General features: G+C 39.3%; 1 protein-coding gene and 1 long non-coding RNA gene across 7 annotated transcripts in view; one reads left to right on the forward strand and one right to left on the reverse strand.

The window, feature by feature from the left end:
* Positions 1-13,733, reverse strand: part of MYO16 (myosin XVI) — a 480,319-nt gene that overhangs the window by 179,079 nt on the left and 287,507 nt on the right. Inside the window, exon 21 of the mRNA XM_072782401.1 lies at positions 5,991-6,063. Coding sequence (XP_072638502.1) covers positions 5,991-6,063 — 73 coding nt within the window. The remainder of the gene's footprint in view (positions 1-5,990; positions 6,064-13,733) is intronic.
* The window catches only part of LOC140607838 (uncharacterized), a 60,189-nt gene that overhangs the window by 7,226 nt on the left and 39,230 nt on the right, over positions 1-13,733 (forward strand). For 5 of the 6 annotated variants that reach the window (XR_012009744.1, XR_012009746.1, XR_012009745.1 and 2 more), the window contains exon 3: positions 7,612-7,724. This is a non-coding gene — a long non-coding RNA (uncharacterized lncRNA). Of the gene's footprint in view, positions 1-7,611; positions 7,725-8,087; positions 8,352-13,733 lie in introns of those variants that run through there. The other variant, XR_012009747.1, reaches the window with a different exon arrangement.

Below are 13,733 nucleotides of genomic sequence, written 5' to 3' on the forward strand. Positions count from 1 at the left end.
CTTCTTCTTCTTCTTCTTCTTCTTCTTCTTCTTCTTCTTCTTCTTCTTCTTCTTCTTTCTTCTTCTTCTTCTTCTTCTTCTTCTTCTTCTTCTTCTTCTTCTTCTTCTTTCTTCTTCTTTCTTCTTCTTCTTTCTTCTTCTTCTTCTTCTCATTCTTATTATTCATGAGACTCAGAGAGAGGGGCAGAAACAGAGGCAGAGAGAGAAGCAGGCTCCCTGCAGGGACCCTGATGTGGGACTCAATCCCAGGACCCCCGGATCACACCCTAAGCCAAGGGCAGACACTCAATCACTGAGCCACCCAGGTGCCCCGGCCTGCACATTTCTTAGTACCTGGAACAGGGTCTGGAATTTCTTACTTATACAAATGTTTGTTGAATGAATTAACCGTACACTGTCCTGATGCCAATCAGCCAGGAAAACAGATCTTTTCTGCTGCTGCTAATACTCTATCACACAGTAGAGACTGCAGCACTTACAGTTTTACCATCTGTAAAATGGGATACTCCCTGTTAAAGGTGTGATTTACCTTCGCATCATTTCTAGGATAGTAATTTCACAACTGAAAATTTTATGGTTTTTTTTTGAGGTTGAGGTTGCCAAAATATATAATATCATTTCATAAAATTTTAGAAGTCAAGGTATCTGGCTTTATTAGTGTTTGAACACTTATCATAAGCCTGATTGAATTACTGTTCATCTGGACTTTCCAGTAAATCTTACTTTTTAGAAACGGGTTTGTAAGCAAGGAAATGTTTCAAATCCTTGACAACTCTTCTGAAATCAGCTTAGATGAAGCCTGGCATAAAGATAGGTCATATATCACAATTTTATCTTCTGCAATGGAACCTTTAAGTTTGAACAAATGTATTCTCTCTTTAAATTCTCTATATTCTTTTTTTAAAGATTTTATTTATTTATTCATGAGAGACAGAGATACAGAGAGAGAGAAAGAGATTGAGAGAGAGAGAGAGAGAGAGAGGCAGAGACACAGGCAGAGGGAGAAGCAGGCTCCATGCAGGGAGCCCGACATGGGACTCAATCCCGGGTCTCCAGGATCAGGCCCTGGGCTGAAGGCAGCACTAAACCACTGAGTCACCCGGGCTGCCCAAATTCTCTATATTCTTACAGTAGGTTGCTGATATGCAATTTTACTAAACTCTGTAGCTCTAAGTATTTCATTATACATAGCTGCATTTTAAGTATGTAGTGAGAAATTTAGGAAAATTATTGAATGTTAAATCGTTACTTTTCATGACTTTGTTCTTTGTGTCTTTGGTAAAGATTTGTAGCATGTAGGGCTTTGCAATCCCACTTATTGGGTGCATAACTATTCTATCATTTATTATAATATTCATGTAATCTCAAAATATTATCATTTACTTAAAATTGTATATTATGGACAGTTTTAAGCATATTCAATGGTGAACAACGTAATGAACCCCCATCTGCCAGCAGCAAACCTAAAGAATTATCAACTCGTGGCCAATTCTGCTTTACCTATTTTTCTATTACCCTCAAAACTAGACTCATCTCAAGGAATTCTCTTTAATTGTTAAGTATCTTAGTATAATTCTCTAAGACACTAGGACTTAGAGAACACATCCACAGTACCTTTAACACACATACTTTCTATCAACTATAATTCTTTCATTTCATCAAATATCCAGATTTTACATTACATTAGTTTTATATGTAAACAAGGATCGACATAATGTCCATAAATTTAACTGACCTCTATATCTCTTAAATCTCTTTGAATCTATAGGCTACCCACCTTCTTCTATATTTTTACCCTTGCAATTTATATGTTGTTGAATTAATCATTTGTCCTGTATGGCTTCCCATATGCTGGATTTGTGAGTGTATCCTCATGGTTTATTTTATTATGTTCCTCTGTTCCCAGTTCCTGGTGACTAGCAATTAGCTCAGGAAACTTCATTATATTCAGGTTTTCTCTGCCTTCTTTCTCAGCAAGAACACCTGATAGGCATTTTGGGTGCGTCTGTTGTTCCAAGGGTAGCAGTCACTGATACTCACTACCTGATTCCATATTTATTGGGAGTGGCAGGACTGAGCTGGTCTGATTATGCCATCCATTCTTCAGTTATCTGTTGTGGGACTGCCCTGGGCTACATGTGCCATGGGTTGGGGAGGACTGGCATCTCTAGACAGCAGGTCCTTCCATCTGAGAAATCAGTTCATCTCTCCACTTGTTTGTGTGCAAGTGGAGACTTTCAGGAGCCTTCTACACAGCCCCTCACTTAGGCTACTTACTTCATGTTGACAAGGTCAGTCTGTCTTCACTTTCCATTGTGCCTCTAACATGTTATTTTTAAGCTACATAAGAATTGCTATTTTTTTAGGGGTGCCTGGGTGGCTCAGTGGTTGAGTGTCTGCCTTCGGCTCAGGTCATGACCCCGGGGTCCTGGGATGGAGTCCTGCATTAGGTTCCCTGCAGGGACCCTGCTTTTCCCTCTGCCTGTGTCTCTGCCTCTCTCTGTGTGTCTCTCATGAATAAATAAACAAAATCTAAAAAAAAAAAAAAAAGAATTTCTGGTTTTGCATGCTCATGCCGAAACTAGCTTCTCTATCAAGTATCAAGTCCTTGTGTTGTTTACAGTGATGTCTCCTTCAGTCTTCTCCCTTTTCCAAATACATAGTCACATCTGGAAGTAGAAATGTTTTTACTTCTCTCTCTCACTTTCTAATGCCTCGAAAGGAAGAAGAAAGTGAGAAGTGCTTTCTCCTTTCTAGCATCACTGTGTAAGGGATACCCTTGTCTTGTTCACTATCTTTCTGTCTCTTGGGCATTACAATCTTGGAAATCATTGACTGGGTGATGCCAGAGGGTCAGCTGGAGGGGCTTCTCCCTCAATGCCTTAGGAGATACTTTTCCAGAGCTAGAGATAAACTTTATGTGATAAAGGAAGTAGGGTTCAAAAAATCAAGTATTGCATAACAGAGAGTGAGCTGGTAATTAGGTAATTATTTAAATAATGAGGATGGTAGATTCAATATATATATAATGTTATATATTTTATTCTAAATATGATCTTATAATATGTAAAATAGCTCTAAATAGAAACAAATCATTAAAAGTCAAAGAAAACAGGATTAGCATTTCCTATTAGCTGAAATAAATTCTCATCTAAAGAACTGCAAAGGCCTGTCAAATCTTTTAGAGGTACTTGGGGATGCTGAGGTTTTGAAGTGCTTCTTAGCTATCTCCTCAAACTGTCCCTGTTCTAAACCTTTGTCAGCCTTCTTATGGAAGAACAGTTGAAATATATACATTTATTCCTGAGCAAGGAAACCACTAGGAGATCCATTATGAAGATATTTTCTTATGAATTCATTCTTAAGATTTCAATTGCAACTGTATTTGTTAAGCTTCTATTATATACAAAATGCTGTACCTGAATACACAATTCAACACCATAGGAATTGACGTTCTAGCAAAGAGCCAATAGATGGGTCACAAAAGCTCAAAAAAGAATAAAATAAATACTTAGAAAGGTACTAATATTATTCTGGGTTTGATTCAGAACACAGTATTGATTTGTTAAACATTTTGTTGAAAGTTTGCAATAGAATATAAAATGAAAAAAAAAGCAGACTATAAAATGAAGAAGTTCACATACTATCAGCAACTCAAGAATCTAGAATGGAGCATTCAAACCAAAGCCTTTGTGATAAGTTCACATGCAAATTTAGAAATGTGCTAAATCCACTGTAAGTTGAGATTTGGATTCATCACAAAGAAAATAATTTTATTCTTCTAAATGGCTCCTAGTTACTATTGTATACAAGAGCCAAGCAAATCTAGGAAAAGGGTACAGTTCTTTTTTTTTTTATATTTTTTCATAATTTAAACCAAAGAATTTATCTTGAGATTTACCCAGAAGTGTCTAAAACTACCTTATGGTATGTATGTATGTATGTATTTTTTATTTATTTATCTGCCTATATTTTTATTTATTTTAAAGATTTTATTTATTTGACAGGAGGAGAGAGAGAGCACAAGCAGGGGGGAATGGCAGGGAGAAGCAGGCTCCCAGCTGAGCAAGGAGCCCAATGCAGGGGATTGTGACCTGAACCAAAGGCAGTCACTTAACCGACTGAACCACTCAGGTGCCCCATACCTTTTGGTATTTAATAGAGACCCACTCTTTAGATTTGAAAACATGCCATTCCTTGTTATATGAAAATCGCAGCTTGTGAATATATTCTAAAGTATATAATTAAAATATTTAGCAGAAAGAAAGAACAAGGGATGTATGTAAAATTGTAGTAAAAGTAGTAAGTTTTCATAAGAAAACAACACTCATGTTTTGTACATCCCAGTCATCAGCACAGGCTGGACAGATCACTGTGTGGCTTGTGAGGCAGGGTGTTGGGCACGCATGGACTCCACCTGTGGCTTCCGCATGTTGCATACCAGGAGATGGAGAAACCAGGGAGTCTCATTAGAGACTTGAGAGCCTGTATGTTTCCTAAGGAAAAAATGTCCGGAATCAATACTGCTGGCCAGATGACCTTCAAATACCTGTGTTGAGAGCTGCATCTAGGTCAAGGCTGGCAGACTCACATCTGTTGTGCCATTTTACTGATCAGTCTTTTAACTACCTTCTTCCTCTGTGCACTGCTAGTTTCTTATAGTAAGGGATGAATAAACAAAACCACAGTCCTCCTCCTCCTCCCACTCACCCCCGGATACAGAAGTCTGAAAGGAGAAGAAATCTGTGGTCTTCCTAGTCGTATTTCATACCAGACTTTCTAAAAGTTTTGTAAAGAATATGATTCATGATGACTCACCCTGGATTAGGTGAGTCAACATGATTTAGGATCTACTCACAAGATGCTGCACCACTTTTTATGACAAAAAAAAAAAAAAAGGCTGAATTTTAAAAGATTTTTCAAGTGTCCTCATTTATAACAGTAGCGGTGGCTCTCCATTATTTCTTACACAGGGACATGAGCTAGAAAATGACACCAGAACCTCTAGAACAGTCATCTTGTTCAACCCCACAGCTCTGGAAGTCTCTTACTGTCCTGATTTTACAGATAAGGAAATCCAGGTTCTTTACAGGTTTTTCCTCTTGATCAGGACAGTTCTTGTAAAAGTCATAGAATTGGGTTTCAAAGTCCCATCTAGTGTCATTCACCGCTACATGATCTACCTTAAAAAATAAAATAAATAAAGCTGAACAAGTGATGTAACTATTCAAAGCGTTCCCAAACCACGGCACTGATGTAACTCTTCCCATGCTGTGGTACAGCCTGGTTTTCTCTCTTCCTACCTACACCTCTTCATAGGTTCACCTCCCTTTCTCTGCTGGCTGGGGCTGGTTCTATTTCTACTCTCTTCTTTAACACTTAATCTTTAGATACACTTACTTTGATTAAATGATTCATACATTACTATGGAGATCCTTAAAAAAAAGAACGAGTGCTTTTCAAAGTACCCTAAACTGTAAATGGATTAAAAATAATCAGTGCCTCTTGAATCTATTTTTATGAGTTTCCGATAGTCATATGAATGAGTGTCACATAGAGATGATCCTACGAATAACAGTACTTGGCATAATGGACTGTTTCCATTCTGATTTTTGGCCACAGTTTCTGAAGACCTTTGCCCTAATTTCACATAGCAATGCCCTCTGTCTCTGTGACTTGGTTGAAATAGCAGGTCATCCTATCTTTTAAAATGAGTGCTTCTAAAAAAAATAAAAAAATAAAAAAATAAAATGAGTGCTTCTGTTTTTTTTAAAAAAAAAAAAAAAGATTACGCCAGTTGTTTACAGATCACACAAAAAGGATGAATATATCCATAAACCCAGGATATAAATTTTAAAATAGGATAGTAAAATACTTATTTTAATTTTGTATTTGCAAGTAATTTTGCAGTCCCTATTGAATTAAAGAGTTAACTTATTAATAAAAAAACCACATCAAAGCTTATAAAGTTTCAAAAGAAACCCACTTACTTGTTCAAATTCATTCTTTTGAAATTCTTCAAAACCGAAGATGTCCAGTATTCCAATATCCAAAGTCTGTGTGCTGAAAGGAAACGATCAGTGAGCAAGCATACTTAGGTCTCTTACATGAAACCCCCCATTGCTACTTCAGGTCACAGAAATCTGGCCACTCAGCATGTCACTGCCAATTTGGACTGAAAAGAGGCAAATAGTTATCTTAAAGTCTAATACAAAGGCTCTGAAAATCAGGGGAAAAGAAATGTTCTTTGATGCTTCATTCAAACACAGATACATTATTAAAACACACTGATTTTGAAGTTTACAGTGTCACAGTACATGGGTGATTGAATATTTGTTTCTCTGAAACAGTCCTCTGTCTCTCCTTCCACCAAAGGAGAGGAGGTCTGTGCCTACCTGTCAAGTGGCTCTTGCCAGTTAATACACAAGCTGACGTGGTCTCACATGACTTCTTCATCAACTTCATCATACGTAAGAATAGTATGAGGCAAGGCACAATGAAGCTGCAGATATGTGTTTTGATAGACCCAATCATGCCCTCACAAAAATTATATTATGACCTTCCTAAAGAAATTCTTATAGAGAAGAATGAAGAACATAATACTTGGATGTAGTAATGGGAGTACCTCGTGACCCTTTTGCTTTGGATGTAAACTCTCTCTCCTGTGGTCCACTGGGAGGGCAAGCATAGACGTGGGACCTCATGGGGAGTGAGGACATGGGGCAGAGGAGAGGGTGGCAGGAGCCCCGACAGCCTGGATTTTGCCGGGAATGGGGGCAGCACGGGGAGAGGGCACGAGGAAGCTTCTCACAAAGAAAGACCTGGATGATTCTGGAACACTGGTCACCTGGAGGGCACACACCCAGTGCTCCTACATGGCAGCTCTAGAGCCTCAGCAGGACGACTGCTGTCCGAATTTTCTGCTCATGGGTGTGATGGTCCATCGTCATCATGGATTGTTTTCTATTTCACTGTCCTGGTGATTGCAGACACTTTTGTTCTCTGCTCGATTGGTCCAAACGGCACAAATGACAACCAACTCTCTGTGCCTGCATGTTGTGTTCACTATCAGTGCAGAATCATAATACTTTAGGGTGATATGTAATAAGTCATTTAAATGACCAGTTTCTTTTTAAAAAAGATAGCATAATGATTCTATGATATTCTGTCTCTAAGATTAGTTCTTGTAGATGGTACGAATATGAGCTTCCTAAACAGAGAGGAGAGCATTTTAGAAGCCCTTAATATAAATTTCACATGGCAGGGAATACAAAGCAGTGAGGGAAAAGCAGAGTCATCGAATGGATGCCCCTAGGTAATTAATTTAATTTTTTAGAAGGAAAAAACAGCTTTGTACCTCACCCTGTGTACCCAAATAAACTCTACATGGATTAGAGAGAGAGACTGTTAGAGCAAGAAGCTATAAAAATGCACAAGAAAACAAATGTGATCATTTGTTCTGCTTTCAGTTCTGAGAAAAATCAAAGGCAAATTTTAAAAATATGATTACACAAACACCAAATTCTCTTCAGGATAAATTGCATAAATAAAATTAAAAACCATTAGATGTGGGTATTATTTTAAAACATGTTTGCTTATTCATTTTCATAGATTTTTTTCCAATCTGTTGACCCATGTGTGCCTCCATCCTCCCTGGTGACTTATGCACACCAGGAGATGCCGGGATGATGCTCACTCAGTGGTAACAGCATTGAGGGTGTAAGGTGAGTCATTGTTTTGTTTAGGGTGTGTGCGTGTGTGTGCGTTTTCCATGTAATAAGCTGCTTTGTTTCCCTTGTAGGAGCTTGGTGACAAAGCTAGTCAGGTTTTAGACTTGTTCAGTCTTGGGCAGGTATCCTGGTTCAGACACTTTTTAGTTGGACAACTTTTGGCAAGTTGCTTCTGTTTACTGTGTTGCAGGTTCCTCATCTATAAAACCGAGACAGCAAGTAATATTTATGCACATGAATGGCTATTACAATCAGAAGCAATGTAAATACAGTGCTAGACCAATTGCTGGTAGACAGTGTGTCTCTACTCACTGCCAGTTTTTTTTTTTTCTTAAGATTGTATTTATTTATTTTCAGGGGAGAGAAGCAGAGGGAGGGAGAGAGATAATCTCCAGCTGACTCCTCACAGAGCACTGAGCCTGACATGGGGCTCGATCCCACCACCCTGAGATCATGACCTGAGTTGAAATGAAGAGTCAGAAGCTCAACAGACTGAGCCACTCAGGTGACCCTGCAAGTTGCTATAAAAAAAAATTGTTGTTTCAACTTGCTATAGAAATGAAGCTACTAGAAGAAATATAAATGGCTATGGGCAGATTACAAATGTCAATCTAATTATAATTACTAAAGAAATAAAATTTAAAAAATTAAGATGAGAAACACTCTATACACTTTTGTTGGGAGTTGAGATTGGTAGAGTCTTGGGGTGCCTGGCTGGCTCTGTCAGTAGATCATATGACTTTTTTTTTTAAAGATTTTATTTATTTATGTATTCATGAGAGACACAGAGAGAGAGAAGCAGAGACACAGGCAGAGGGAGAAGTAGGCTCCACGCGGGGAGCCTGACATGGGACTGGTCCCAGGATCATGCCCTGGGCTGAAGGTGGCGCTAAACCACTGAGCCACCCGGGCTGCCCAATAGATCACATGACTTTTAATCTCAGGTCATGAGTTTGAGCTCCATGTTGGGAGGTAGAGTGTACTTAATTAAAAAAATAATAAATAAATAAAATTGGTAGAGTCTTCTTAAAAAACAATTTGGTTATGAGGCATAAAGCTTTGAAATGTTCATATCATTTGAATGATATTTCCATATACGGGAACCTATACTAAAACGATGATCAGAAATGCAATCAAACACTTACAAACAAAGATGTTCATCATTACCTTAATTATAGTAACAACAACAAAAGAAATAGCAAATAACCCACACTAAAGACACGATTAATTAAACAGCATGCATCCTATGATGGATTAACTTAGTGAATCTATCAAGTTAATAGAAACCAATATATAAGTTCCATATAAAGAATAGCCCGAATTATGTATTCAGAAGACCTTGAAAGAAGTATAGTCAGCCCAAGAAGAAGAAATAGAAATCGATTTTGTTTACTTTTTCTATTCTGCATTTTCCAAGGTATCTATATTTTTATAACCAGTAAGTATTTAATTGATGCTTATAATGACACTATGAAAGCACGGGAAATGTTCTTGAACAACAAAAGCTAAAACGCTAAGCTGGAAACAAAAATGTATACCATTTGTACACTTATAGGAGCATCATGTAATTTCACCCATGTTAAAAAGTAAATCCATGGCACAGAGAAAGTAAAGCACATGTTAGCAGGAGATGTCTTGAATGGTCATCCTAGAGGCGATCTCTTAATTTTCTAATGTTCTGTATGGATCTTATAATACTCTTTATCCTTAACCTTAATTTAATATATATATATTTATATATATACCACTTATATAATATTAATAAATTATAATATAATATATAATTATATATAATATATATATAATATATAATTATATACCAATATATATAATATATATATACACCACTTTTGGGGATTTTTCTGAGTTGGTGCGGAAAGAGATAGCAATAACCTCAGGGCAGAGAGAGGAAGTGAAGCCCAGCAGAAGGAGGGCAGAGAAGGATGTCTGGTTTTCCAGGAACAGGAGGAACAACGTGGGCCCTGGGGTCGGTTGCAAGTATGGATGCTTTCTGCCCACTTACACCAGAACCTCCCACTCAGACCTTGACTCCTTGCTCAATTCCCAGGTGGCCTTGGCAACAGCAGCCTCGTACTTACTGCCCATAATGTTGAAGGAAGTTAGGAAGAGAAAGGGCAAGATATCACACTACCTGTGTCCTTCCCCTTCTCACGAGGATGGTGACATCACATAGACAAGTGGAGAAAGATGCTGAAGCCACCCGGGTGTGTTTGGGTGAGCAGCACATGTTAAAGATTCCAGCTCAGATCAGGCCAGGTAGATTATTAGCTGGCAATTTAAAGGAGCATAAATGTGGTTGAATGAGCACTCCGTTTAAATGACTTTTCCCCATATTTCATAGATACTGGTACCAAACTATATTCGGTCACAAAATAAAAATACTATGAAAGAAAAAGCGAAGGAGGAAGGAAAAACCAATGTCAGAGGGAAAACGAATGCATTTTTAGGATTAATTTTGCAACTACTGACAGACCTAATGTGTTCATCTCTTTACAAAATCTCTTTCATCATCTACGATTGAAGAAGTATGTGTCTGTTATTACGACAGCAATCTTGGCAGAAAGGTCACAAGGACTTGTAGCCAGCAGAATGCCCATGCTGTGCGGCAATCAGCATTGCTGTCATTTCTCTTATTGATATCTTGACTTGCATTACACAGGCATTTAACCCAACATCCAATTTCTAGCAAGGAGGGGCAGCAGACCGAGGTCATCGGATCCACTGAGAGTCAATCCCACAGGCAAAATTAACATATTAATGAGATGGTTCTGCCTTAAAATTCTACTGAAGGCTTTCCTGATGGTTAACAACACAACTGTGTCACTTGCATTTACTTATTAGTAAAATGCAACACCTTTTATATCAGACAAAATATGAAATGCCATCGGAATTGGTTTTGTTTTGATGTATGTTAGAAAGGGAAGGGAGGCCTGCTTCTCCCTCTGCCTGTGTCTCTGCCTCTCTCTCTCTGTGACTATCATAAAAAAAAATTAAAAAAAAAAAGATTAGAAAGGGAAGGGAAGAAAGTCCAATTTAAAGAGAATGCGTAGGTTGAAACATGGATGTGCTAATTGTATTGGGGCCAAGAGGTCTGGTGGGAATGCGCAGGTCAGCTTTTATCCTTGCTCATCCCTCGGCAAGGAGATGAACTAGAGAGTTACCCAAAGATTTAGTCAGTTTGGGAAGTAGCTGAACCCTGCCCGGTATAAAACGCTTCAAGTGAGCCAGAGGTGAATCAGCTTCTCTGGTTGATCCTGACCTGGAGGACCCCGGACGGGATAAGACTGAAATACAAAAGCACATCAGATTGGAACAATCTGGCTATCCAGACACCCTGCCCAGGTCAGATGCACTTTCGTGGAGGTTTTTGGCACAAAGTTCCTGGGGATGTTGGCCATGCGATGGCCTTCACCGAGTCTGCCACCATCACGCTGAAGAATAACTGGCAAGGTGCCTCATCGCAGAGGCGAATCCTGCCAATGCCACAGCTTATCTGAATCCTGTGGGGCCTTCTTGAGTCTGTGAGACGATGCAGAGGTGGGGCTGCTGGGGGCAGACTTTGGGAAGTTCCTCCCTTTTCATGTCTGACTGAAGGGAAGTACATGAGGCTTATCATTTTCTGCAAACGCGTCTGAAATTAGGGAAAGAGTTTGCAGCTGCCAACAAGCAGAACTAGAAGCTGGGGGACAGGTGGGGACGGTGTCACCAAAGCAGCTGTCTGCCTCCTTCTAGCCCTAGTGAAACCCCACACAGGTCAACGTGCCTCTGAAACGCAGTCCTTTGTGCTCCTTCCCACTGGAAAGAGAATATAGGAAGTAAAAAGCTGAAACCTCTTGAAGTGAACGTTGCATTTAATTAGCCTGGATATACAAGAAACTCTTGGGGTGAGGGTCGAACTCAGATCTACCGTCTTAGGGAGTAGTGTGTGCCAAGCACCATTAGAACTTAAAAAAAAAAAAAAAAAAAAAAAAAAAGAACTTAAATAAATACAAGGCTTTATTTCATTTAGCCTTAACAAATACCTGATGAGGTAAGTACAATGATCACCGCATCTTAGAGAGGAGAATACTGAGCCAGGACAGTGAAGGTTAAGTCACTCACGAGCGCTCACCAACATTAGATGGACCCAGGACTCAAACGCCCGTGGTCAAACACTAGCCCTGCATCTGCAAACCCTATGAATCACAGCCTAAATCCACTGCCAGCTGCGGAACCAAATCTAATTCCAGCCTATGGGATCCAGGAAAGGAACCCTCCTCAAGTGCAATAAGAGTGGAAATAATAAAAGATTACTTAAATCCCCTTTATCAACGAAAGCTGCCACTCACAGCTGAAAACCATCAACACTCAACTACTGTTAATGAACATATGTCCCTCTTCCTTATAAGCTACCTTTGTAACAGTGACATAGACCTATGTTTTGTTACCAGAAGCATCATTAGGAAAAAAAATCAACCTACCTATAATTTACTTCTTTTAAATCTTAAATAATATTCAGCTTATATGAACTTTTATACTTCTGGTCTCAAACAACCCTCGCATCAGAACAACAGCAATTTAAGCAAATTATGGCATCGCTTTTCCAAGTACTCAACACGTATTAAAAGAGATGGTTAGGAAAATAGAAATACAGATAAATAGTCATCATAATGAAGAGCCAAATAAAAGCTATATTTACTGGATGTGGAGCACCTAGAATCCTCAGACATTGCTGTGGGTGACTTAGATTTGAAATCTGGAATGTGGTTTGGCTTCCTCTATTAAAGCTAAACACAAGCCCATGGAATGACCCAGAAGTTCACCTCATGGGCACGTATCAGGGGCAATGAAGGCATGCGTCCACTTAAAGATACGCACAAGAGTATTCATGAATGCTTTATTCATCTAGTCAAAAACTGGGGTCACCCCAAGTGCCCACAAACAGGAGAAGAAATAACTCACTAGGGGTGTGTGTCCAGACATGAGTTTACAACGGAATATTCCCTAGGGACAGAATAAGAAGGAACTACTGCTATATTCAACATTGTGGATGCCCCTTCCCTACCTGACATTGAGGGGGGGGAAATGGACAGAAAAAGTGCATGAAGGATGCCTACCAAAGCACTGCAGACATTCTACCTTCCAGTCTTTGTGAAGGTCACACAGGCACGTTGCTTGTGTAAAATCTACTGAACTAAACACACTTTGGCCATGTTACATCTCAGTAGAACAGGGGAAAAAATGTGTACACTAGGATCATAGTTATGGTGAGGATGGAGAGACTGCCAGGTGAATGTTTGTCAAATGAGCTGCGTACAAATGTAGGTTTTCTTTGATGCTGCCAAGTCTAATGTTAGACGTTAGTACAGCGCCCCTTCTCCTGGTAGACTCCGGCCGCTACGGGAGGCTCAAGCCCCAAGTTTAAACATTAGTATAAAGACATCTGCAGGGAAGACAATTACAAACAAGAGGCTTGAGTGGCCCAGAGGTTAAGGAAGAGACGGAAATATATTCCTCAAGCAGGTGAATGTAATTAATGGCATTTATCCCATGATTATTCTCATTTACTTTTGAGATTTATATCTACCCTCTTCCCATGTCTGCTGACTCTTGGTCACTACCTACTGCTCTTTGAAAGTAGAATTGCACTTCTGGGGGATGCTCTCAGACCAGGGACTTTAGCCCCTCCAACAAAAATACCGATTATCTGAATAACTAAGTCAGAGAGCATCTCCAGGAAAGCTCCTTATGGTTGACTTATGTTGGTATAAGGAGGGGTGATGGATTTCCTTCAGAGCACACATCAGCCAAGGGAGCCCACCATGCCTGAAAGCTTTTTGAAAAAGCAAAACAAAACACTGAAATGAAATCAACACAGCTGTAGGTTACTTGGGTGTATCCCTGCTCTCTCAAAGTCAGCGAGCAACTGGATCATTATATATGGCATGCAGTGAGAAGTGTTGTAGCTATAGGCCTCTAAACTGGGCTCCTGTATCTTTGCAT

This window comes from Canis lupus, chromosome 17 (assembly GCF_048164855.1).
Source record: "Canis lupus baileyi chromosome 17, mCanLup2.hap1, whole genome shotgun sequence".
NCBI classification, from domain to species: Eukaryota; Metazoa; Chordata; class Mammalia; order Carnivora; family Canidae; genus Canis; species Canis lupus.